Consider the following 27,837-nt stretch of genomic DNA (forward strand, 5'->3'; position numbering starts at 1 on the left):
TCTTACCAAAAAAAAAAAAAAATTAAGTATTGGATCCATCTTAATTATGATAATATGCGGAATGTATGTAGACAAAAACCAGTTCCGATAGCTTGATCCCCTCAAAATGCTAGATGCAGATACACTGCTCTAAAACAGAACAAAGCACACCTGGAGATAACTTTGGTGGGAAATGTTCTTCATAGATAATGAAACCATTCCATTACTACCAAACCAAAGAAATACGACAACAGAAGACAGGAAACAAAACAACAAAATAAACCAGCATGTATGAAACAACTAAGGTGAAGTCGCACAGAGAGTTGCCAATTGGACACAATGGAAAGAAATGACTGTTAATCATCAACTAAACTATTGTTCAAAAAAAAATTCATCAACTAAGCTGACAAGGAATACCAAATTATGCAATTTCCATCAGAAAGCATGCTAGTTTTACTACTAGAAAGAAAGCTAATTCAAAAAAGAAGAAGAAGAAAAACAACTAGATGTAGCGGCTAGAACAATAGTCATCAGACACTGAAAGCAATGAAAAGTCGGTCCTACTTTTTCATAAAAGAAAACATTTAGCCTTCTTCATTAGCTAAAGGGTTTTATCTCTCTATAAGAATACCACCTCAGGCTTCATTCACCACCAGATGTCCTCTCCAATGTGGTGGATGGAACCCTCATCAGCATACATCTCCAGAACAACAATACTTGGCTCCTATAAATGCCTCTACATTGCAGTGATATCACCATGGCAATCACTTCTCTGATATGCTAGAACTACTCTCACTACTTTCATCTGCAGTTTCTGGAGAGTCGCCAGTCTCAGTTTCTTCAAACTTTGTTTCTGATTCTGCCAGACTTGCATCTGCTTCAGGATACCGCTGCTGTAGTGGGACTGCATCGCTGACGACTTGAGCAGCCTTCAACCTCTCCCGGTATGCCTCCATTTCTACTCGGTACCTTTCCTTATCTTTCACAGCTTTCTCCTGATACTCCTACAAATTACAAAAGCAATTGTCAGCTCAAGTTATTTGGGCATAAAAAAATATATATTGTGATGAACTCAAATATATGTGATAATGTGCATAGTCCTTACTCCTTTATCAGAGTCTTTCAATTTGTTCCAGAGTTCACCAATCATTCTACTTATCTCTCTATCCTTCCCTGGATGAAGTGGCTTCAGCCTTGCATGCTGTTCAGCAAAGAAAAAGTTATACCCACTTCTGTTTGGTTTTGGGTGATCAGGATCCCTCCTTTTTATTTCGGATTTCTTCCTACGGCGGCGACGATGGGGAACAGCGACAGCTGAAGCACTGTCGTTTTTGCTGACCACCATGTTACAATTATGTGCACCTTGTGGAGCCTCCTGTGCTGGGTTCTGTGGAATTTGATACAGTACACCTCGTAACTTCTTTGTGCCTTTGGTGACTGTAACAAGATATCCACTTTCAAATTTTCCATCTATGAACCCAAACACAGTATCATCATCTGGCAGTGCTGGTGTCCCGGCTGCAACAAGAAATGTTACACATAAGAACTATATGATATACATGCTTTACTCAGACTGATGTTGATACACATTAGCCATCCATGATCAGGACTTAAGTGTTAACAGTATGATAGTTTGTCTTGCTTTCAGTGAACCACAGCACCAAAAAAGTTTAATGATTTATTCACTAGATATTTCAGAAACATGGTCCTCTGCCAACAAGCAACAATTTTTGAAGCAATAATAAGCACATACAATTTTCTAACAAGTTCTGAAGCATGTAGAGGACATTACAAGAAAAATATATAACAAGTTCATTTCTACTATTTAAAACTGATAGATTTCAAAGAGGAAAAAAAACTAAGTGCAATTTAATCAGATACTGGTTCAGTTCAAAAAAAAAAAAATCAGATACTGACTCTTGATATCAATTATATTCAATTTTGCATAATGATTTATGACGGCTAAATGCTGAGAAAGCATAAGGAACCCATTTTGATCTGAGAAAGACTAAAGTATTAGAAGGGGAGGGTAGAACATTAAGGAAAATATAGAATCGACCATTTTTTACATGACCCCACTGCAACACCACTTTTGTGAAACCAAAATAAATAAATAAAAGATTGAGATATTCCTCTAAGCTGAAAGAAGAAATTGAAGATACCTCCAGGAATCTCTGGAATTATATGTGGTTGCTGAAGCACAGGTGTCTGAGCTTCAGTTGATTTTCGTTTGGTTCCTCCCCTTGGAGCTGGACCAGGTGTCATATTAGGGTTTTGTGATATATCTGCTGAAAAAGAAAAAATTGTATTATGAAAATGAATAGGCATGCAGGGTATTATATGTATATGAGGCGCAAACGTTCTCTGGGCACACCAGAAGAGAGAGGATTCCATGCTTGAGCTTTGAAATAGTATATTTGTTCATAGTGGAGAAGCAATGAATTATAATATTTCCGCAGGACAAAAGAAGCATTTGTAGCTGTGGAGGGGAAGTTGAATACAGCGGTAACTTCCTTCCATCTTCTATCTTTAACAATCTGCACAATCCATTCAATTAAAACACTATTAGCCAAAGAAATACTTAATTGATACATTCCTACTCCTATCCAAGTTATTATGAAACATATAGAGCGACAGCCGGTTATCAGAAAACAAGAATATGAGGTACAAAAATAACATGAAACTTTAGATGGTCAAAAGGTAAGTTAAGATTTTGGAAACTACTAGGCACACAATTTACATTGTTTCTATGCATGTGTAAATATATCTGTGCATACCATTTAAAATGGAAAATATTAAAGAGCTTATGAATGAAATGGACACCATTTAACTAAACTAATAGTGTGTCAGGAAAGTAACATTTTACATATTCAAATGAGTACCACATAGAACAACCTTGAGCCTTCCATGTAATAGAATAATTAGATACGGTTTTTCTAACCTTTGCCATACCACCACGAGCAGTTACCTCCACAAACAGTCGATGCAAGTCTAACTCTCTTCCTCCTATTATGGGGATCCTACATATAAAGCAGGAGCGGGTCAATAGAAGGGCAGAAACATGAGAAATTATTGGCATACAAGAAACGGATACAAGTACATAACCATATAGCTACTTCTACCATTTAATACATAGCTGTATCTGTACATATACAAGTCACTCCCTGCCTAAACATATTAGACACAAGAGAGCAGATAGATCCAAATTTCAACTGGGAAGCTACTACTAATCGGCATGACAAAGGCACAAGTAACAGTACAATTGACATGCCAACACCCTAACAGTATTGACGGCCATGCCTAAAATACAAAATCTTGAAGACATCGACTATCATGGAACATGGGGGAACACATTATTTGACATTACTGGTCCACTCCCTTATACTTAAGACCACAACAGAGCAATCTGTTCAAAATTCTTAATTCCAGAACTTTGAACATGCTAATAAGCATCACAAAGGCTTTGCGATGCCAAACTGTTTATTTGCTGCTTGTGACAGAAAAAAAAAAAACCTGTGGCAAGATGTTCTGACCATCGTATTGCAACTACAGAGTAATCCTATCCTTGTTCTCTGTCCTCAAGTATATATCCTAAGGTGCGAGTGAGATTCACCAAGCATCAGGTAACACAAGGATTTATCTGATCCATAAATCCACAATTAATGCACCAGGAAGAGAAAACATCAATGAGAAACTCCAAATTCTTCACATTGTCAAACCAATATTTGAATCTCATCCACTATGTTTAAATACTCTTTGTAGTCTTATATTGTGGCCGCATAAAGTTCACCTTTCTATAGTGAACCAAAACCTAGAGTGCCAACTTGGAAAGAATGAAAATAGATTTTACAGACATGACACCACGGGAAATTGGAAATGATATACACGTTGCAGAACCCGAGGAGATTATGATAGTAAAATGATGGCAAATAATCGTTCCAAAATAAATATGCACATGAATTTCTTCATATACCGTACCGAGATCTAGGATAAATTTCCATATTGGGGAGCAATTAGGAAAACTTCTCTTGAATTTCCAAGTTTGCAGAATGCGTGATTCACACTAGAAAAATTGCCCTATGGCAGTTCAGTTAAGTAAAATTTTGGTCTTTCAAATTAATTTCTTACAATATTCAACAGATAAAAAGCTTTGTATTGAAAAAGAAAACCCACTCAAACTAGAAGACTCAACAAAACCCAGTCACTTACATCTACAGAGATTGGAAAAATGAGACCTGAATCAATCACATCATTATACTGAAAGCTAATGGAGAATCAAAAACACTCACAAATGATATGCACAGAACGCCATTTAATGTAAATGTCATCAACTTCAAATAGAAAAAGAAATCCATAATCCCAGTTTAACATCATAGATTAAGATATTATTTGTAACAAAATAGGTAATTAGAGGATCCAAAGATATAGCTTACATGAACTTGGTTCCCATTGAAGCATGGAGCTTTTCCAAAGTAGATATGAACAGCTTAGGATTGGCTGCAACCTCCTCATATTTAGCAAGAGGTGCTGGGTATGGAATGAAGTTAGAGGTTGTATCTTTCATGGGTAATGGGCTCTTACTGGCACAAGAAGTTGATGCTGCCATTGCCAAAACAATCACACCACATCCAAGTCTCCTTTGTCCCTCTTTATTTAACCATTAACCACACCACTGTTTCACTTGTTCTTCACTGCAAAATGACCATAAATACAAGTGAATTCCAAAGAGGGTATTCAAAAACAATGGCAGTGAACCAATGAAACTAACTGCATGCAAAACACAAAAAATAAATCTGGAAAGCACACCATGAATATTGCCAAAAACACGAATTTCATGCAGAGTGTCTCTCAAAAGATGAGAAAAACCAAGAGCACAGAAGAAAAAGACAAACTTTAAAAGGATAAATGTAAAAGAGAAATCTTTATTCAAAAGAAAAGGAACCCAGAAAAATCACCATGCAGATGCAGATTGCTGCAGAGAAACTGGAATGACAAAGAAGCCTGGGCCTTTATGAAATGACTCCAGATGAAAAATATTAAAGCCAATGCTAACCAAGAGGTACAACATAGCTGTAATAGCCTTAAATTCCTTCAGGGAATCGAGGATGTAACAGGAAGAACCCATCTCAGACCTTTGAAACACATAGAGGCTAAAAGCTGAAAGCCTTTCAGGCCTATAGCAATAAAGACTCAGATGAAGACTGACGACCCTATATTACTGTACCCTAGATTGCCTTGCCTGACATTCCAAATATATACGATATCTATTAACTACTGCACAAGATGTATCTCTGTATTTCCACATCAAATGAAAATGGGTATCTTCTTTCTCTATCAACAAAGCCCGAGGCTTTCTCATGTTCCCCTTTCTGTAATATCTGACACTCGTTTCAAGATTATGGAAGATACCCAATGCCAATATCAATCCCAGTGTTGGGTTTTTGGAGGTGAGAGGTGCCCAGTGTGCCCATCAATCAAAAACCTCACAGTGGCCAAAGAAAGCTCTTAACTTTCAAATCAAAATTCAGTCCTCCTCCTTCCAATAGTATAAAACTAAAAAATTTACTCTCATCACTATTCATTATTTTTACTCTTTCTTTTCTACTTTATAATCCTCTTCTCGATTAATATGAAGAAATAGAATAGTACATGTGAGGAATATAGAATGCAAACAACCCAGATGAAGGAATGGGGAAGGAATAATATACCAGTATCTTTCACATAAATAACCAACGAAATTATATAAAAACTTACCAACGATTTGGGGAGGGATGAAGGTTTTGAGCATGCAAAATGAAATGAAATTATGGAGGAAGCTAGCTTTAGATTAATCCTTATTATAACCCAAGGGAGGTCACAGGTTTGTATTTTCCATTTTTTTTTTTTAGGTCTTTTATTTGGGTGGTGACAGTTTAAGAAAGATGACTAACCCTGAATTCCTCGTACAAACATACACAACCTCTCAAGTGACAACTTTATCCCCTATCTGCTTGTGATACATGACCAAGATTTTCAGGAATTGCATTTTATCTTAGGGAGGAGAATTCAAAATATTTTGAGTGCCCCAATCAAGTATGGATAATAAACAAGAATAACTACTATGGAAATGGCCAATTGGGGTGAGAGGTGTCATGAGATTAGCAAAACGTGTTGTATTGACTCTCCTATTAAAACGGTACACAATCTGAATGTAGACCCAAAAAAGATAAGAGAGAGAGAGAGAGAGACAAAAATAAGGGGTAGGGGTGAGACATGGGTGCCGTAACACCAGCTTCATATGGTATTTATTGAGGCATTTAAATCACCTCTCTACCCCTCTCTCTTTCCTTATGCTCCTTATATATACTCCTAAGAAGAAAAAGAAAATAATCATCACTAAAATTATCATATGGTAAGGAGTATTTAGTATGTGGTTAATATAGGGTGATGATTTTCCATGGTGACCAAAATGGTAGGGCGATTGTAGTAGTAAATAGTATTTGGACTTTTTCAATTTGTTTAAAATGGAAACATATATGGTTACCTTTGGTCTAGATTAGTTCTCGTAACTTCTTGCGAGTTTTGTTTAATGTAGAGAGATTGATCCCGAAACCTTGAATTGATAAAGAAATTAAGTCATTTATATTCGCTTCTAAAGTGAGCGATTCTTTAGACGTAAAAAATAAACTTTATTCATTTTTTTTATCAGTGAAATATTTCATTATGCCAACAAAGCAAAAGAAATAAACAACTGAAACAAGTAAACAAAAGAGCTACAACTAAACTTCTGGATCTTGGGTATTTTGGTGACCTTCTGGATCTTGGTTATTATGGGCCAATGGCAACATGGGGTCTGAAACTTTGCTTCGGTTGGACAGGGCCGTGTGTACAGCTTCATGGTTTGATATCTTCAGTTATTCAAAACCTTTTCATCTTCCTCCATCTGACTCAGATCATGTTCCTATTTTATTGAAGGCAAGTACGACTCCGATTGGTGTAATCCATAAGATCCATCGATTTTATTTTGAGGAGTTTTGGCTACAACAGGAAGACTGTGATCGAGTGGTGGACGAGGCTTGGGATTCAAATTTTCTGGGTGCACCTATGTATTTTGTTGTCTAGAAGATCAAATTTGTGAGACTTAAACTTGATTCTTGGCAGAAGGGGGTCTTTCGTGGAAGACAGATAAAGATGATGGTGATCCGGAAAAGACTAGAGAAACTAATGGGAATCCCTATTACTGATAATAGAAAGGTGGAGAAAGTGAATCTCTGTACTAGTCTTCAATCCTTGCTGCATCAGGAGGAATTGTTTTGGAAACAAAGATCTCGTGTGCAGTGGTTAAAAGAGGGTGACCGAAATATTGGTTTCTTTCATAAGAAAGCCGAGAGCAGGAGAAGGAAGAAGGCTTTACAAGGCTTTTTTGATAATGATGGAAATTGGAAAGACGATGATGCAGGAATGGAGGAAGTGGTAACCAATTACTTCTAAAAAAAAAAATGTTGCAGGCTTCAGTGATTGATTATGATGCAGTAGAGACAACGCCGGCAGCAATACAACAGTGTATGACTGATAATATGAACGCCTGTTGTGTGGGAACTATTCAGCTGAAGAGATTAAGATGGGTTTGTTCCAGATGTATCCTACAAAATCTTCGGGACCTGATGTTATGCCTCCTTTCTTTTTCCAACGTTATTGGGACACAATTGGACCTGAGGTGATTGCAGCTGTTCAAAATTTTTTTGAAACCGGGAAGATACTGAAACAAATCAATTATACTCATGTGTGCTTGATTCCGAAAGTTGATAACCTAGAGAAAATGGATGATCTGAGACCAATTGCACTGTGCAATGTGCTTTACAAAATCTGTGCAAAGACTCTGGCAAACCGGTTGAAGGTGATTCTCCCCTCAATTATCTCTCCTTGTCAAAGTGCTTTTGTTCCTAGGAGGTTAATTACAGATAATATTTTAGTTGCCAATAAGGTATCACACTTTATTCATAACAGACGTGAAGGTAGAGTTGGTTATATGGCATTGAAACTGGATCTAAGCAAGGCTTATGACAGGATGGAATGGGACTTTTTGGAGAGGGTAATGAAGCGTTTCGACTTCTCGAACAGCTGGATTAATCTTGTTATACAATCTGTGACTACTGTTAGGTACTCTTTTCTGGTTAGAGGGCGTCCACAGGGTTACTTATCTCCAACCAGAGGATTGAGACAAGGAGACCAAGGGTCTCCTTATTTATTTCTGTCAGGAGCAGAAGGATTTTCAGCATTGCTACAAGCTAGGCTGCTTGAGGGTTCTCTACCTGGAGTGGAGGTTTGTGAATCATCTACTATTTGCAGACGATAGTATGTTGTCTGCCGAAGCTTCAGTTCAAGCATGTGTTACGATCCAAGAAGTTATTGATACCTATAGCAGAGCTTCAGGCCAGGTGATTAATATGGCAAAAAGTTCAGTAGTATTTAGTAAGAATGTTGCAGAGGATAGGGAGGATACTTTGTCAAGGCGCACAGGCCATAAAAGATAAATACCTATAAAGAAAGTAATGAGATAAACACGAAATGATTGATGTGTAATGCTGATTTGAATTGAGAGAAAATGTGTAATTGCGTTGACCATTTGGTCGAGGATTTCTAACAATGATTCCTATGGTCTTTTTTATAGTAATACAAAATAAAGAAAGGATGTGATCCCAGCTTTAATTGTGGAGATTGATTATTAATAAATTAAAAATTGAAATTGTAGTAACCGATGATTCCAGCAATAAAATACTTTAATGCACATTCAATCTGATTGAAAGGTGTTTAGTAACGGTTCCTTGAATGCGCTTCTTTTGTCGTGATGTCTATAACTTTCATAGAACAAACCACGGTAGTCATTCACTAATGGCCCCTATAATTCGTCAATAGCATAGCAATGGTTATTCGTTAATAGTTGCGGTCATTTGCAAGGTCACGACTGTTGTACTATGGTTCAAGTAATTGAGCTGCACTCGTCATTCATTAATTGTCATGGTCATTCATCAATAGCTGCGCAATAGCTGCAGTCATATGTTAATACCACCACTGTTGCACTTCTAGTCTGATGCTCAAGAGAATGGGTCGCGATGGTCCCTTATTAACTACTGTGGTCATTCGTATGCCCGCCCTACTTGATATGCCACTTGAGTGCAGCCAAATTTAGGTGCAAACAGACTCAAGTTTGGTGTCTACCAATATCCCCATGAGAGGGACATCAGTCACATACTATGGCTAGAGTTTAGGTTTTATTGATTCATGATGTCATTATATGTTAGTTCTATACTAAAGATATGAGTAGTTCATATGCTGTGTAGAGTTAAACATTTACGTCATCAAGTCCACATATGTAGATTAATGAATAAAGTTGTAACAAGGTAGCTCTCTTGTTTTGTTTCTGGTTTTGTGGTTTGGTTTTAGCTCTTATTCTTTTTTTTGAATCAAATTGTCAACTCTTTATTAAAGAAAAAAAACTATCAAGAATTACATAGTTCAGCTGCCACTACAGCTTGCATAAAACTGGGAACTGAAAAATAAAACTCTGTTTGTTGTAGGGAACAAGCATGTGCTGCTAGAATGTGTACAACAATATTGGCTTTGCGACTTACATAACTCACATGCCACACACCATCTTCCTTCATCCTTGCCCAAACATCCTCATATAGCCTACCTAACACATAAGTGTTAGGCATACTATCTTCAGAAAGTTGTCTGCACACTTCTCGTGCATCAGTCTCCACCTACACTAAGAAGAAGCCATGACTCAGCGCAAAATCCACTGCCAATTTACATGCTAGGAGCTCGTTCAGCAGAGATGAGGCCTGTAAGAGGCGCTGCACCACCTGCATTGACATTACCCGAGGAGTCTCTAATGACGAAACTCGCACCTCCCCTTCTTGTGACATGATTGAAAGCTACATCAATATTCACCTTCCATACCCCACTTAGAGGAGCCCTCCATTTGACATGTTGAATTCTACTTGGTCTGTTTGGAGTAGATTGATTCCCACAAAACTCCAGTAATCTTGCAGCAATGGAAATACTCAGATCAATGGCTCTCATGGATTTTTGATTCCACACCCTTTCGTTTCTCTCCTTCCACACATGTATCTTACATTACCGTTCTTTACATTCTAGCAGTTTATCTTTTCATTCACTATCTTTCCTGCAATTTACATTCTTGTTCTTTACGTTTTCTTTAGTAACCTACACTTTATTTGCTGCACTTTACATTCCTGCACTTTATTTGCTTCACTTTCACTATTACATCATTCACATAGTTACACAACACTAAGATTCTGGCTAGTAAGCCGTGTCGTGTTAAAGTCTTTGTATCCAAAACAGAGAGAACCCCGCGGTGAGATTGATCCTTCCTCGGCCTACAATCAACATATTAGAAGCCAGGGTATCACAGTATCTACAAATCAGAACAAAACCTCGCTTGGCCTCATGGCCACGAGTTGGCACACCAGCACACACGTCACCAAAGAAAGACACGTGTAAGCCCAAATCTCCTGTGTTCACGTAAAAAGCAGTTCATCCAGGTTTTTGTATTAATCCAGTCTTTTTCCTCAAGGGTGGAATCTTAATCATGTTCACCTGGTAGAATAAGGATGTGAGCTTTACCTTTTTAATTGGTGAGGCCCTATCATAATAAAACTTGTAGTAGGATTGGAGCTTTGTTCTATCATCAAGGGTCACCCGTTAGAACCTTGTTGAGGTCTTGATTAACCAAGATCAGAAGCAATGGAGAAACGATCATGAGCAGGTTGTTGAATCTTGTCAAGGATCCAACGTGCTTGAAAAGGCGATGAAGGTGGTTCAAGTCTATCGGCACATTGTTGTAGTTCGGAATATATCAACCACTAACGCAAGAGAGACAATAAAGGATTTGGTGACGTCTTCAATGGTGGAAATGGTAAATGAGGAGGAAGTAGAGCAAGGTGCAGATCAGGTTTTTGGGTGAGTGACGAGGTAATTATTTTAGTAATAAACAAAATAAAAATAAAATAGAAACTTTCTCAATAAAGAAATAAAAAGAGAGATAATGGTGAAAGTGTGACGTGGATAACGAAAAGAATAGAAATGATACAATCACTAGAAAAAGAGAAATCGAATGGCGCTAGAAGAATAGAAATGAAGTGTGACGTGGATAACGAAAAGAATAGAAATGATACAATAACACTAGAAAAAGAGAAATCGAATGGCGCTAGAAGGAGGGCTTGAACCTCCGACCTTGTGGTTAACAGCCACACGCTCTAACCAACTGAGCTATTCCAGCTTGTCTGTCCTGCTGTATGCAACTTTTGAAACAAGAGTGGTGAAGACTTGACCAAGAATGATGATTTTTGATTATCAGACTTACCCAGTGCGCAGCAGATCAGTACAATCACAAAGAGGTTTGCTTTCTTCTCTTTTCCTACACAAAGCTCATATCTTTAATGCCAATATTTACTGGGTTTCTTCAACACCCATTTAAAGAATAGATTGATTGTACATCTTGCACTGATTGATGTATGTGTCCCAAATCCCAATTCGTTTCTGTTTTTGTGTATCTGATTTTGGACTTATTATGGTGTATGGTGGTGTTTTAAGATCATTATGCGTTCTGTCTCTGTTTCTGGGATTGCCAACAGTTTTGTTTATGGGTTCTTTTTTCTGCTGTGTCATGTGTGTAGAGTAAGCATCTCCGATATGTGAGGGTGGTGGGGGCAAGCCACACTATGGTTCCAAGCATATTGTACCATATTACACAGCAGGCTGTGAGTTTTAAAACGCATTAGACTTACCATGCAATTCTTTGGATTCAAATCATAAAGAATTTCATGGAGCTGCTTGTGTCAAGTCTGGAAAGTGTATTAGTGTCAAAGGTGTTCTTTTAGATCTTTATCTTATATAATTGATTTTGATGTTAGGTGCTACATTTATATCTCAGTTTTGTGGCTTGTTTTTTCACTTGATTAATAACTTTTGTGATTTTCTCAACATCTTAAATATTTATATGCAGTGCATTTGTATGTTTGATGAAAGATTGGGAGATAAGTTAAAAACGTTCCAAACTAATTGTCATACATATTTTGATTTTGAATTACCCTCTGCTTGACTTGGTATATGATATATTTTTTTCCTCCAAGTATGAAAATTACTTGGCTTGGTGTTTACACTAACTTGTATACATAATCTTTGTTTTCTCTATTCTCCTCAATTCCAAAGGAAAGTCGCCTGAATCAACTTTATTTGGACAGTACATTAGGATAACTGCAACTGTTCATTTCGTCAGTCTTTAGACCTATATGTTCCAGATGTAGGTTGATCGTTTAAAGGCATACATTCTGGAACTATATCTTTGTTTCTGTCTGAATTAAAGAGGCAAGAGATGAAAAGAAATCAACCCCAATCTCTTGCTTTCTCATAACCAGCTAGCCGTAGAGGCAAGTATTGCATGCGAATTAGGACATGCAGCATATTAGCACATCTCTGTCTAACAATTACATAGACCTGGTGGTTGGTGGTCTAGTTACCCTTAGCAAGAAGTTGACCTGATAGTAGGCATCAAATAGACCGTATAACAAGGAATTAGTTTCACTGTGAGCTTGAGAACTGACATTCCTGTATGCAATAGTCTTGTCTAGTCTTTGCTCATTCCCAAGTTGTACCTGTCCTGATTCCCAGGTTGCCAAGGGGAACTTAGATATATAGAACAATGATGGCAGAAGGGTTTGTGCAGTGTTACCATCCAATAAGAGCATTTTTAAAATCTGCATCTTCAGTTCATGGGCAGGAAGGAATTTTACCATCCTTTAGTAAGCATGCTGGCTGTTGAAGGTTTTTTTATTTGATCTAGGCTTTCAACATCCTCAATTCCTTCTGATTTAAGAATGCGTGTATATGGGAAGCATGCAGATGTGGCCTTTTGAATTTCACTCATCAATCCAAGAAACAAGACGATTAAGTGTCAGTCTGTACGAGATTTACCAAGTAATGTCAGGCTCTACAATTATAGAACAACTTAGTATGTAAACTATTAAAAACAACAGTACAGTTTTGTCATTCTTGAGCTCTGCTTTTGTTTGGTGGTTCTCAGGTAGATGTCATCATTAGTGTCTGATTAATAGATTACTGTTATTTTTCCAACTCATGTGTTTGGCTACACATTGTCTTGAGCTGAAGAAAGAATTTTTCATGTTATTTTAGTGGCAACAACAAAAGTTTTTCCTGCATCTGTAAAGATCTGTGTTAAGGCTTCTGTAGGTATGTGCTCGGAATGAATAACACTAGGCAACGAAAGATGTTGACCAAAAAAATAAAGGAGTTTGTTTTTTTGTCCCACTGCATTTTTGTACCAGCCATCGAAAGAGCTGAACTACAATAGTTGAAGCAGACAAGATGTAATCAATCCATGATGACTGTTCACTGTGCCTATTTCTGGAAATCTGAGACTGAATAGAAAAGAGGATTATATACATTTGATGGACGTAGTAACATCATCTCAAGCTACAATACTAATGAGACATTATCCTTCAATTACCCAGACTGAAAATCTATGACAACCGGTAATGACACTTAAGTAATCTAACAGTTTAGCACTAAGTTTTGAGATTTGTTTGTATGCTTTTGATCAGATTAGAAAAAGTTATATGGTTTACGTGAATTGGGTTTTGACTAGTCTTTTCATATCTTGTTATTTATGCAGGTTATTTAAAATTGCATGAAGCTGTTATTTTTACATGAATCAAGCAAAACAAGAGCTCTCCATTTTCACACCCCCTCCCACCTGTTGTGTCAACTGCTACCATTCTGAAGCGATTGGAAGAGGTAACTCTATTGACTCCTGTCATGAATAAGATGCTTTTTGCCATATATAGCATGCTACTTTTCGACTAGTAGTGTGCTTGAATCTAGAAGTCGAGGCAAATAAGACCCATACCTTGTGTTTGAGTTCAGAATGCAGTAAGAGGAAACATATGATATATGATAAACCTTTCTTCATTTTTTTTTTCCACGTAACAAACAAAGATGTCATTGATGGGTGCTGTAATCTAAGTTTTGACCAGTCTGTGGTCTAAGGCACCATGTTTGTGATAATAAAATGAAAGGGAAGCCAATTAAAATTCATTACCACATTCCATAATTTCCCGGCAATGTATTCTTTGGGATTGAGACACTCATATGTACAAATCACTAGCATAGTTCTTAGTCCATTTTCTCGCCATTTTGTTGAATTCCTGTTTGTTTGTTTTGAAGAGATTGCTGCTTGGATTGAGAGGGTCCACTGGATTTGGATCGTCAAGAAGTGAGCATATGGAGAGCAATAGGCTCTCAATGGTTTGGATTGGGTTCCATTGATCTTCTTCTAAAATGTCAATGTAAATATTGCCATTTTCATCAATGTTTGGATGATAAACCTGCATAAGACCAACGTAGACAGCATCACACCCATAAAATTAGTTGTTAGAAAAGGGAGGTGAAAATAGGCTCCTGAATGTAAGTTGGGAAGTGTAGTACTCCACTCAGAATGAGAGATTACTATTGGAAGCAGATCATGGGTAGGGATAGAAGGGTTTGTATGCTGCTATGAAAATGAGGAAGGAAAAGATTTCGTATGCTTTCTTTGATGCAATTAGTTTTTGAAGGTTAGTGAGTAATATTCTTCCAAAGTCAAGCTGCAAATTTAATTCATCTTCTCTCTTTGATTTAGATTTTATATTATTTTTTAATTTTCCAAATAGCACGCACTACGTTTGTACCTCATCAAACTTTAAACTGGATCTTGTTTTCATTTCAGCTAAATCTTTAAATAACAGTGGAGTAATATTACATTTATGAACATTAGTATATTACATTACATTTCAAATTCAATCTGTTGTTGACTGACTTGATAGCCTATATTCTGTCTCATTGATATTATGTGATGCTTGTTTTTTAATTCTTCTTTTCTAATTCTTATAGGAACAAGCTACATATGTTTCATTGTGATATCCAGGAACATGTGTAAATAGGTACCTTGGTTAGGAATTTGATGATGGGAGGCCTTGTTGGATAGTCGTCAGGTAAATCAATGGAAAGAAAGAAGATACCATCTTCATAAGGAGAACCTGGAGGCCCCATAATAACACCTTGCCATTTGCATGGGTCTTCAAGGCTTACTGGTCCATAACTGCAGTGAGTTGGGAAGTCTGCTTTTATGAATTTCTCCCTTTGGTATATCCCGTGCCTTGCAAGTTCTCTGTCTTTTATGAGAGAATGAAATTAGTATCGATCAATCTTAGTATCTCGTCTATAAAGTGATGAGATTTTTCTTAGGGTATTGTACCTCCTTCGAACACGCTTCCCTGTAGAGCTTGGAATCTAAACTAAACAGCAGATCATACGTCCTAGAATCATCATTTCATTTGACAGAAACATTTTGCAATAAGAGAAGATTTACCGTGTACGTATCTATCTGCCATGTTATGTGTGTGCCCGAAAGAAACCGCAGAAGTCTGAACAGAGCAGGAGAATGCTGTGAAACCTCAAGAATCAGCTTCTATGGAGAAAAGGCAGACCAGAGGGAATGAACTGATACTGGAAGGGGAAATATTCAAGGTCTTCAAGCAAGTCTTAGGACTTTGTCTATTAAGGTACTGTTAGACCGAGCTATATGTGTTATATATGTATTGGTTTTCCAACATGTAAAGGTTTAGTAATTTCGTATACGTTGTTGCTTGACTTCATCCGCGTTAATGTTTCGAGATTCTTGTTTCTTTGGAATAGCAGAAGTTATCCGAGGAAATTTCATATGCAACGTCGTTGGGTGGTAAAGAAGACTTTGTTGACCAGTGAAGGTTATGCAATGACTTGTAAAATAATGGTCATTGTCTGATTGGTAATCTTACGTACTGAAGAGTGAACACTCAAAGGCTACTTGTTTTTGTGTGGGGGGATAAATTAGCAGGGTTTCACACTTTCACTACGACCTCAACATCTCTCCCACTTTGTCTCTTCCCGAACATTCTCAAAGGATTAGGGGGGAAATCATAAATTGATGAGAAGTATGTTTACGTTTTTTTTGTTTTTTTCCAATCACAATCTATGTACAAAAGAGATGTCGAATCGGTGGTATTTGAGCAAACTAAAGATCCAGGCACAACACACCAGGAACAACAAACGGATAGCATGTTTCAGACTCGAAGTATACGGGATGACTGCAAATCCTTACGCTATGGAAAAAGCTTGCCAAGGTACGAAACTTTTAACCAAACCTAGTCAGTTTTGGAAAGCTGTCTTAAGCCTAAAAAAGTTAATAGTTATCCAAACTATTGTAGGTCTTGCAATCGTTTGCTTCTACTTACTGAAAGAGGAAAAGGTTTTTGGTTTCCTATGGGTTTTCTTAGTATAAATCGCTTATAAATAGAGAATATGCTAAGCAATTCACCCAATTTGTTGAATACCTCGATTCCAAGCGGCATTGTTAAATCATCTCAGGTGTTGAGGAGTGTACTTGGTTTTCTGACCATTAATTCAAAAGAGTTGAAGGTCGATGGGGATCACCCTTGAAGATTTGAAAAAGAGAGAGTACAGTAAGTCTTTTGATGAACTTTTGGCAAAAGCCAAAGAATATGCAACACAGCCGGGGGAAGAACTTGAAATTTTGAGGGATTGGATTCTGCATGATTTGAGTTGTAGAAAATCTATAAGAGAAGAGAAGACTGAAAATCGACCTTGTATAGTGAAGAACAAGATGAAAGTTATCTTTACCAAGCCATGCAGTGATATGAGAGAAGTTCTGATGATTTGCAATGACGAGAATGAAAAAACTTCTCATCGTTCTTCTGTAAGGAATGATCAGCTGATGAAACATAAGCAAAGTCCTAATGCATGCTGCTCCAAAGGTAGTGAAGATCAAGATGAATGTTTCAATAATCACAAAGAAGCTTCTTCTCCTTATGCTTCTGCATGGAGGAAAAAGAAGCGCCAAATGACCGAAGATCAAGATGGATATTACTATACCTATGCAGGTGAAGTTGGTAATATGATAAACTCGACCAAGACGAAGAAGAAGGTAAAGAAGCCTCGAGCTTTACCATTCGATGGTGCACCACCGGAGTTGCCTATGGAATTTAAAAACAAGATCGAATCCTTGCATGGCTCCAAGGCCGAACTAGTAATACACAAGGAGATTCACGCTACTGATGTGAGCGACCACCATGATCGTCTGAATATGCCAAGAAACCAAGTGTTAACCATGGAGGTTCTCAATGAACAAGAGCGAGAAGAGATCGAGGTTCGGAAACATGGTTTGGAAGTGAGAGTGATACAACCATGTCTAGAAGAGAAAACCTTACAATTAAGGAAGTGGTCTTCGCCGAGCGGCAGCTATTCCTATGTCTTAAACAGTTGTTGGAAACATGTGGGGAAGCGTGAGAATAATATTTGCCCTGGTAATACAATCCAGGTTTGGTCCTTTCGAGTCGATGATCCCGCCAAGGTTTGGTTTGCCCTTGTGTGCCCTGGAGCCGAAAGATGAATTAGCTAAATCGATCACAAAACTAAAACTCAAAATCTCTCGCATATTAAAGGTGATTTATGTTACTAAACCAAATTGTATTTTATAGAGTCATTCGTAAGGTGTAGATAAGCATTTTTTTTATTACCCACCTTCTTCCTGTAGACGAAAGACCATTCCACATTCGGCAAGTGCCTATTTTATTCAAAATAATGATGTTAGGTGATTAATATTCCACATGAGGTTGCAGTTAATTATGTGGTACTACAGCATTCGATACATTTTTTGGTGTACCTTCAACTTTTGGTTCACTTACCATTACTTACGCTCTTCAAAAAGATGTATCAATTGATACTGAAACAAAATATATATGTTCTTTCTGATTTATATTTCAGCACTGACCGAAAACTTATGCAGACCTTCAAAGTGCAAAATATGACAGTTGAGAAACTAAATTAAAAGGCTCATATGTATGTGAAGAAAAAAAGAAAATGTACACCTCCATAAGGAAAATGTTTTCAGCAACAAAACCCAACTCGAAGAAAGTTGAAAACAGAAATGATGAGTCATCTTTTGAGAAATAAGCACATCATGGTTTATGGATTAATCAGAGACCAGAAGAGCATCCCATATCATGTCCATGTCTAAAGAGGGCATTCTACTTAGCTGAACAGCATCCATATCTGATGATGATATTACATCCTGGCTTTTCTTGCTTTCAAATATCACCTGATCAGATCCATACTGCCACTCTTTTCTTGTACTTGGGTTTTGGCTGATCAAATTACTATTGATGATGAGATTTGAGTTCTTCTGATCACGATCATCAGCTGATGATTGCTTCTTCTTTTTTGGTGAGGGTGGTGATGATGAAGAGGATGACTCCATGGTATTCCTCTTCTTATTTGCCTGTTGTGATATTGCAAGTTGTATCTTTGCTTCAAGAAGGGCAGCTGTAGTGCTTGTACTCCCATTCAAAGCATTGGCCTTGAGTTGATGTTTTGAATCTGGAAAATTCAAATGAGCATACTCGCCGCGGAGCATGTAAGCGGCAGTGTCGTAAGCGCTTGCAGCCTCCTCAGCTGTGTCGAAAGTCCCCAACCAAACTCTTGTTCTGTTTCTTGGTAATCTAATCTCAGCCACCCATTTTCCCCAATGCCTTTGCCTAACTCCTCTATATAGCTTTCCTTGTGCTGATGGGATTGGTGCTGATGGCTGCTTCTGTTGTTGATTCTGAAATCTTGATCTTCCGCTGCACTTCATTGGCTGTGTTTTCGTCGTGCTTAGCCAGTAATCATTGAACCCTTTCGATGGATTGTTTGCTAGAGTTTGAGTGATTTTGAGCCATTGATCAAAGCCTGTTTGACAATGCTCAAGGTGAGGTATAGGAAATGAAGGGGTTAAAGATGACAACATGGAGTCATCACACTTTTTGGTTGATGATGGATCTAAAAGGGTTGTTGGTTCCTGCAAAAATAGAGTTAAATTTGGGAGTTTTGATGGCTTTGAAGACAAGGAAGCTGGAGAAGTAGGTGGTTGATCAGAAACATGGTCAGCTTTAGGAAATGTTTCAAGGAAATTCACAGGTACAAATGGATATGTGTTGTTTATCAAAGTGGAGTTACCAGAAACCTCATCTGCTGAAGAAGAAGTGCTAGACTCTGGGGACAGTGATGATTTTAATCCACCGATTTCCCAACCGGCCGGATCACCGAGAAAGTTTGATCCAGTACTACTTGCCATTCCCGGAAAATATGGCAACTGCTTTGGGATGAAGGTTTCCTTCTTAGGAAAATCATCATCCATAGTGAAAACTTTGCTTCAAAACTGAACAAGCAGAGAATGACATAAATTGTACTAATGCAAAAGCACTGTGGTATATATATGAACACTAAAGCAATGAAAGCTTCAGGTCCTCATGTGACTAGCATTTAGAATATTAGAAAGAACCAAACTTTATGTCAAGAAAGCAAGGTTATTGTCCGAGTCAGATCTGCTTGGCAAAAAGAATAAGCTCACCACCTTCCATTTCCTCTTGCAGACAATTCGTGCTTCCCAATATTCCTGAATGTCTCATTGGAACCAATGAGAGCCTGACAGCTCAGGCTTCTTACTGGCTCACCCTCCATGATGATGATGATCAGCATATATATGCATGCGGTGAATCTTCTTCTTCTTGCCCTAGTGATGGTGACTCCATGAAATGTTCAAAGTTTTGCTTTAAGATCAGGGCAATATATGATCGATGTGGTTCATTTTTAATGTCTTTTGCTCATGTGGTTTTCTCCACCACCCACATGCCTGATTCCCCAGGTCGTTTTACCTTTGTGATATTGAGTTCAATATACAGATATTCTATATAAGAAACTTCATTTTCTAATCTTCGTTGATGCTGAAAGTTGCATCTAGGACTAGTGAAAATTGGACTCTTATTTTGGGAAATCAACACATTATTTCGAGTAGCCAAGTAAGTGTTCAAATGCCTAATCCCTTTTTTCTTTGATCTTAATCAAATATTGAAGTATTCAGGAATCAATTCTTGATAAGAAGGTGGAACATACATAAACCAATTCTCATTTCTTTACGTGTTAGTAAACACATACATATTTATATTTACCGAAACTATTATGATTTGTTTATGTGTTAGTAAACGCATAAATTTGATTATTCCCCCGTAATAGTGCAGTTCCATTCTAAGTGAGTAAATTACACCAAAATCTTTGGAGGTAAAAACCTATACATGTTTGTTTATGCTAATAATTCTATAATTGTCTAAATAATCAATTATTGCAACTGATCAGGTGTTTATAATTTATTCTTTTTGTTCAAAATTGATGAATTGCAGGAAATTAGTGGAAAGCCAGTACTGTCTTCGTAACAGTCTAGAGCCTTCATTATCAATATTATCATCTACATAATCATTAGAGTTGAACAGGCCTGGAGTAAGGGATGCATTAATTTAAATTATGTAATTAATTAGGTGATTTAAACTGTGTATGAATGAGGAAATGATGACTCTCTTTTCTGGATCTAGGATTAAACAAATAGTGAAAGCTGCTAGGGACACCAACACAGGTATACCTTATTTGGCTTTTTCTTGGGGCATCAAGCAAGCCAATGTGTCTTTTGAGGAGGGTTTGGAGGCACTCAACTCCATTTTAGCACCTCATCATTCTAAAGCAAAAGCAATAGAGGAAGAAAAGGCAAAAGCACAATGACAGTTTGCCACTGCTTCTTCTTCTTCCTGTTCTTCTTTCTCCACCTCAGACATAGTCCAAGCTCAGCCTGATCGATCAGAATCATCAAGTGAAATGATTATAATTCCCATTTGTGTGGTGTAGTTTGCAGCCATTCTAAGCTACCTATCTGGGTCAACTCCACGTGTATGGGAACCATTCCAAAGTAGGAAAATACAATATTGGTGAGAAAAAGGAAGAATCTCAAAAAAAACCTTTAATTTCACTTTAGTTTTTCTGGGGAAGAAGCTTACATCAGATTATTCTCGGGCCAATTTCTTTGTCAATGTTATCTTACAAATCAAGCACATGCCTATGACTATAACCTTACGTTAAATTTTAATTCCTGTTTTCCATTGATGCGTGATAAATAATCTTCCTTCTCTTCCTGTGTTTTGGGCCTCAAAACAATGAAGCAGGACAGATGATGAAGAAAAGAAATGCCTTGAACCCAAACATGCACACATCAGCCTTTTTTTTCAATTAACCAAATAAAGTACAAAACTACAACACAAAACTGCGACAAACTCTCATTGTCAGCTTATCCAAATAGAACATTAGGGACATATAAATGAGAAGGCAGTAAAACCATAATAGAGGAGTAGAACAAGTAAAGCCTAAAGAGGCTATGTTATGTGCAACAAAATTAGTTTCTCTGTGAACATGTCGGAAATAACAAACATGAAACTTAGACGCCAACCATAGGATGCACACATCAGCCTTGTTCTACAGCTAATTGTGGTTTTAAATTAGAGGTCTCTTGATGATCAACGAGTGGATGACAAGTCATGCATGCATGGGGGGACTGAGTTTGTATAAAAATACCTTTGCTCACAGAGTGACAGGCATTGCTTAATTTTCTTACAATAACAGCTTCGAATATCAGATTCACAGCCTTGGAGATAAGGGTTTTGCAGCCTAACAAAGGAACATAGAGATTGTGCCTGGTTGGCCAACTTCTTGCTGGTTATACATGGTTCGTTTCAATGTTCCATGTCATGCGTGAGATTGGGGATTACTCGACCCACATTGGAAAAAAGACACATCAAAACCATGTCGATCGACTCGATCAAGAAGTTCATATATGTATGTCTCAATTTTCTCTTACCTTATTTGAGATATTTCATCGCACCCAATCCTAACCGTTTATATGTAGGGTAAAATATTGTATAGTCTTTGTGGTTTGAAGTCAACATCTGTTTAGTCATTGTGGTTTTATTTTAATCTGAATGATCCTTAAAGTCACAATTTTTTATCCAAATGGTCATTCCGTCAATTTTCTCAGTTAAATGACAGACATGGCCGTTTAGATGAAAAATTATGACTTTAAGGACCATTCAGATTAAAATAAAACCAGAATGACTAAACAGATGTCGACTTTAAACCAGAATGACTAAACAAATTTCAATTTTTATACGTACGATGAGTATATGATCGCTATAGATAGATCGATCAAAACTTAACCAATATATTAGGACTAGCTCAAACTCTGAACCTACATGCGTAAATTAACCAGCATCGGATCAAAATTGGTAGTGAACATACACTAGTACTGATCTATCTGTTTCCCAACACTTGTAGCTCTTTGTAGTATCGATCATTGTCGACTATTATGGTTTCAGAGGTAGCTGCCCGAGCATGTGCTGATAGCATCGCCAACTCAAATAATTAGTTCTCGGCATGATCAAGGTAGCTATCTCAAAACCTAGCTACGATAAAGTTATATTACCAGGAGGAATGTACACAACTGGGGTACATTGCATAAACAACAGATCTAGTCACTTCCAATTATTAATTTTGCTGAATATTAATCTAAACTGTGGTCTGGTGATCTGGTCTGGTGTGTGTGCTTGCGTGCATTTAACTAATATTAGGAAGGAGACACAGAATTTTGTCCCTTGTCAACAGTTTAAAACCTTCACTAACAACTACCCTAAGCCTCAAGTCATATATTACTAAGCATAAGCTGATGATGATCGAGTCTCAACAAAACAAGCATGGACAGGTTCATGATTTCTGGTTCAACTACTCCAAGAATTTTGCCTATTATAAATAGATAACTTCCCTTTTACTTTATTATACCCATCAACTGATGCTTTTTTTAGGGTTTCGATCAACCTTTTCATTAATTAAGCAAGTTCATCCCTCCACGTCAACACCACCCTCCAGTTTTAGCACACAGAAAAACAGCAGATAACCAAATTCCAGCATCACCATGCATGTATCTATAGTTAATTAGGTAAGACGCATGATAGAAAGATGAAAACTACGTACTGCAATATCAAAGTGGAATCCTGTTTGTTCAAATGATTCTCCGATCCTCTTTTGATTTATGTCACTTGGTTAATTTCGAATCTTTTCTAACTCACTACAAAACAGCTTACTGCCTAGAAAAAGATAGTTAAAGTTTCCAAACAATTTTGTGGATTTGTTGGAATATTGCTATCATAGCTATATATGTTCCAACCATGAACTGATCGATTAAATCAAGAACTTAAAGGAAAGAAATTACAAAAACCAACTTACTCAACACTCTCATTTTCTGAAGTAACATAACGTTCATCGAGATATATTCCATTAAAGGTATTCCAGTCAAGGGCATAGCTAGTATAGGGCCAGGAGGTTCAACTGATCCTTCTCAACTTGTTACATGTTGTTGATTTGTTGAAATTTTCTTACTTTTCAATACATGTAGTATATATCATTACACATAATTGACCCCATGATAACATCGAAAAATAAAAACCAAACCAATTTACCTGCATTTTTTCTAAATTCTCAACTCAAAAGAATACTATATATATTTGTTGGCCTTACATCATATTATATTTTCCTTTTATTTTCTTCTTCTTATGCTCAGCCTTAATTAGTATTATTTCTTTTTTGTTAATAGAAGACTACCGCTTGCCCTTAACCACTGATTTAATTTCTCATAATGTCTTGTAAGATTTACTTCGTAGTTTACATGGTTAGTCCAATTAGGCGTTAGTTTCAGTTTTTACCATGCATCATAAACATTTTAGGATTAAGTTATATAGTATTATACATTATTTGTAATTTACTATAAATCTCACAACCTAGTTCTAGAATAATTTTCATACTAAATATAAGCTATTTATATTTTGACCCTCCTATAAAGGATTTCTGGCTACGCCACTGATTCCAGTAATCAGTAAATTAAAAAATTTACTTCATTCATCAAGGATTAATAATAGATTGATGTCTACATGCATGAATACAAAAAAAATAAGAATTGATAGCTAAATTAAAAGCTATTTATTTTCCTTATTCTCCTGCAAATTTGTCGATTGTAATATAGAAAAATAAAGGTCTCCCGCAGAGGATTAAGTTAAACTAAAAGCTTCAACAAAAGTCACAAAACGTGACTGCAGCTCCTATTGAACAACAGTCGAAAAATAAAAGTAAAACCTAACCTAAAATGTTCAGAAAAACACGAAAATTTACAGAGCTGTACTAGACACACAGAGAGTCTAGCACACTAAATTTGAGATAAATCGGAGTTGATTTGATAGGGAAATAAAATACAGGAATATGACGAACAGGAGATAAGAAAACTGAAAACTGATTTCAAAGTAATTGAAAATCAAGATAATGAGACTAGCTAGGGAGGAAGTATCCACCCCCGACAATCACACACAACACACTTTGTCCAATTTGTGACCAACTAACTCAATTGAAGATGCTCAGATTGACTCGGTACGCTTGAGCATAATCTATTACTCTTTCTTACTTTGTACGTTAGGCAGGAAGTGCTCTACACCTAAACTATTCTCAAACATTGTAACCTAAAGGTACGTTTATTAGGTTAAACAAGCAGAGATCAATAAACATGAAAAGAGTTTGAGCAATCACTAGGCATCGCAATAAACTTAGCGCCTTGCTAAACCTAAGGTTTCGTCTACTCGCTAGTGAAAACTACCGATTACTTCTCTAGACAATTTGAGGGATCCGATATTGACCCAGGCATCAAATAATCAAAGTATTAGAACCCTAGCATGTATACTAAGTAGGCCTCCAAAGCACACACACAAAGAATTCATCGATGAACAATCGGTAAACAAAACCTCAATCTTATTAATTGCAAAAACAAATTGAAAATCAAAGCATGTTATGAATCATGTCTAGGGGCTTCAACAACCCCCTAGCTACTATGAGTTTAGTTGCGCATAATGAAAATTAAAAACACAAAAGAGTTCATGGAAGGGGAAGACAACAATAACCGAGCTTGGAGAATCCTTGAGAAGAGATCAATCTTGTTCCGTCCGATTCTTGTGTTCTTTTCTTCCCGACTTCTCCTTTTTCTTCGTTTCCTCTCGTGTATCAAATGATATTAGGTTAGAGAACCCTCAATTTCCGTCCATGGGCCAGCTGATTTGGATTGGGCCTTGAAATTGAAGTTACGGTCCAAATCAGAAATTCGGGCAGACTGACCTTCGGCCACTAAAATGATCATAACTTCTTCTACAAAATAGGTATTGACGATCCGTAAAAAGTTCTAAAAAGTAGACTCTTGTAGCTTTCTATTGATATATAACTCATTGTCTGGATCGTTGTGAGCTGATCACAATCCTCTGTCGAAGTTAGATGATAATTTCTGGCAAATCCCATAATTCTTTCCTTACACGACATGAATTCCTAATTCTTCAAGATTTCTCCTCTTTTGCTTCATATTCCTTTCTTTGCTCCGAAACACCTAATAAACATAAAAATAACTAAATCAAATGGAAAATACGATAAACTAATAAAGTAAAGAGGGGAATTAACCATCATATCGTCGCATAATTATGCTCCTATCAAAACTTAATACGTACGTACACAGCCAGCAAAACCTCAAAGAAGATGTACTTAAAAATCTTATCTTGTAACCTGTTGGTGAAAATTATATTCTACTTTTCAAATTTTTTATGCCAAAACCAACTTCTACAATTTGGTAGCTTATCATCTGGACGATCATGAGTAACATCATGACTACCACCAACAAAAGAGTAAGCAAACTCAGTTTATTAAGAAAACCTATATATTTATACAGCACGATAGAGTGCACTTTATCGTTTATAATTTGCAAAGCATGATTATCTATGTCGTTAGGGTTAACATAACATTATCATAATCTCATTTAATTAGTTTAATTATGGCTTGCTAGAGTAGACAAAACTGCTGCTGCACGTAGAGGAAGAAAAAATAAATTAGGGGTAGGAATCAAAGACATTGGTTAGGTGGAGGAAAAGAACATGTCGAATTGATAATCAAGCAAGCACGAATTCGACATTACAGACTAGTAAGAAAATTAATTGATGCATGAAAATTAATTTAAAATCATCTATATATATATATATATATATATATATATATATATATATATGACCAATATTAGACCAATATTAGAACCATGACTTAAATTAGCAATAACATCAGCTATAAAGTTTGTTTCTCTAAACACATGACTAAACGTAACTGATTCAAAATTGGAAGCAATTTGCTTGATATATATGTTAAATCTTCTGTACTGGTGTAGAGGACGTACTACATTCGCATAGTCAATGACAAGTTTTCGGTCTCCCTTCACTTGGATTCTTCTTAAGCCTTCTTATTGTTGCACATAGGCACACCTTGCCAAGTTGCTAGTGTTGATGCGTTAGATAACTTATGGTTAGATGAGACTTGTACTAAATGTTCTCTACAAGCACCAGCTAGCCTTACGTAGCAACAAGACAACAGAGCCACCCTAAGAAGGTAGAACAAGCTATTCACCACCATGATCCTCAGACCACACACGCAGGAGCATCTCCAACTATAAAACGCTTAACAATCACTGCAGCTTCCAAAGCCATTCACAGAGAAAGCCTTCCAGATCACTATGACCACCCACCATAGTCATGAGTCATGACTCATGACCAGGCATTGTCACCATAGCCAAGCTTGCAAAACATTGCAACTAAAAGTTGTATAACCTGACCAATCTAATATCTTCGAACCCAAACAATTTATATATATATATATAACAGTAATCAAATTGAAATCACAAACAACAATAAAATGAAATTGAAATTCACTAACTTATCAGATAGAGGTCTGCGATGCAGTGACCTAAGACAGAAATTCTCCCCCATTTGTGGGGCAGTTTCGGACGTCTATCTTGAGGATACAACAATGTTTCAATGTCGATGGGGAGAAAGAAGAAGAGAGCGATGTTTCGATGGGAACGACAACAACAATGTTGTCCAGTTATAATTGTCCAAAACTCTAAATAATAATCCCATCTTTTGACTATATATATATATATATTTTTTATATTCATTTTCCTATTGGAAAGCCCAACAAAAAATCTCACCAAGCCCAATCAAAGGCTACATCAATTTAATTAGTCTCAAGGATAATACCTTATAGGGGGCGTTTGGTACGTGGGACTGGTTGGGATTGGACTAACTTACATAAGAAATTAAGACCAGTCCTGCGTTTGGGTGATAGAGGGACTCAATTAAATGAGCTTATGAAAGCCCCGTGTCCTCTCCACACCTTCTTACGGAGCGGCCCCAAAATTGGGGGGACTACTCAAGCTCGCGGTAGAGAACGATCGAGAAGCGCTCATTACTCCAAGTGCCAAATTCATTGCCTCTCTCACTCCTCGTCTCACCACTGCTCCAGGTGCGAAATTCCTCCTCTCATTGCTTCGCCTCGCCGACTTCAGGTTCGATCTCCTCCTCTCCTCTCTACTTTTTTTTTTCTCGATCTGGAATTGAGTAGAAGGTCGATTACCTACAAAATTGTTTATGGGTTGTATGTATTTGATTGATTGATTAATGATTCTTGGTCTGGGTAGCTTGATTTTCTAAGAATCGATCATTTTCATGCCTGGGTCTTCTTCTTTTTGTTTTTTTTTGTTTTTAATTAATTCTTTGTTTCTATGATTGGAAAGGATGCTCCAGTTGTTGGGAACTTATCTTATTGCTTTGAACTTCTCAGTTTGATGCATTGAAATTTGTTCTTAGGTGGTGTTCAGTTTTTGTTTTATTTTTTTTTTTAGTGGAAGTGTATCAATTCAGCGTTCAGTATGTTTGAGATAATTCATGTTATACACGATTTCATTCACTCTTGATGCTGAATTTCTTTTGC

The 27,837-nt window shown here is 37.0% G+C and overlaps 4 protein-coding genes and 1 non-coding gene across 5 annotated transcripts in view; 1 reads left to right on the plus strand and 4 right to left on the minus strand.

The window, feature by feature from the left end:
* Nucleotides 1-743: 743 nt before the first annotated feature.
* Nucleotides 744-4,585, minus strand: LOC101295999 (high mobility group B protein 15-like). Its single transcript, XM_004298020.1, has 6 exons — nt 4,413-4,585; nt 2,921-2,999; nt 2,354-2,516; nt 2,142-2,264; nt 1,085-1,497; nt 744-983 (listed from the first exon to the last, which is right to left on the minus strand). Exons 1-6 carry the CDS (start codon nt 4,583-4,585, stop codon nt 744-746), a joined length of 1,191 nt encoding a protein of 396 aa, XP_004298068.1.
* Nucleotides 4,586-11,189: 6,604 nt separating this feature from the next.
* On the minus strand, nt 11,190-11,263 carry TRNAN-GUU. The gene has a single exon. It is a non-coding gene; the product is annotated as a tRNA-Asn (tRNA).
* A 2,698-nt stretch (nt 11,264-13,961) lies between these two features.
* Nucleotides 13,962-15,599, minus strand: LOC101307004 (ubiquitin-conjugating enzyme E2 2-like). The gene is made up of 3 exons (XM_004296710.1): nt 15,296-15,599; nt 14,986-15,212; nt 13,962-14,387 (listed from the first exon to the last, which is right to left on the minus strand). The coding sequence occupies exons 2-3, from the start codon at nt 15,088-15,090 to the stop codon at nt 14,148-14,150; spliced, it is 345 nt and encodes a 114-aa protein (XP_004296758.1). The 5' UTR covers nt 15,091-15,212; nt 15,296-15,599; the 3' UTR covers nt 13,962-14,147.
* Nucleotides 15,600-18,070: 2,471 nt separating this feature from the next.
* On the minus strand, nt 18,071-19,365 carry LOC101307776 (ethylene-responsive transcription factor ERF062-like). Its single transcript, XM_004296711.1, has one exon. It carries the CDS (start codon nt 19,271-19,273, stop codon nt 18,071-18,073), a length of 1,203 nt encoding a protein of 400 aa, XP_004296759.1. The 5' UTR covers nt 19,274-19,365.
* A 1,113-nt stretch (nt 19,366-20,478) lies between these two features.
* The window catches only part of LOC101296565, an 8,007-nt gene continuing 648 nt past the window's right edge, over nt 20,479-27,837 (plus strand). The window contains exons 1-2 of the mRNA XM_004298021.1: nt 20,479-20,670; nt 27,222-27,412. Coding sequence (XP_004298069.1) covers nt 20,479-20,670; nt 27,222-27,412 — 383 coding nt within the window. The remainder of the gene's footprint in view (nt 20,671-27,221; nt 27,413-27,837) is intronic.

Source organism: Fragaria vesca, linkage group LG4 (assembly GCF_000184155.1).
Source record: "Fragaria vesca subsp. vesca linkage group LG4, FraVesHawaii_1.0, whole genome shotgun sequence".
NCBI classification, from domain to species: Eukaryota; Viridiplantae; Streptophyta; class Magnoliopsida; order Rosales; family Rosaceae; genus Fragaria; species Fragaria vesca.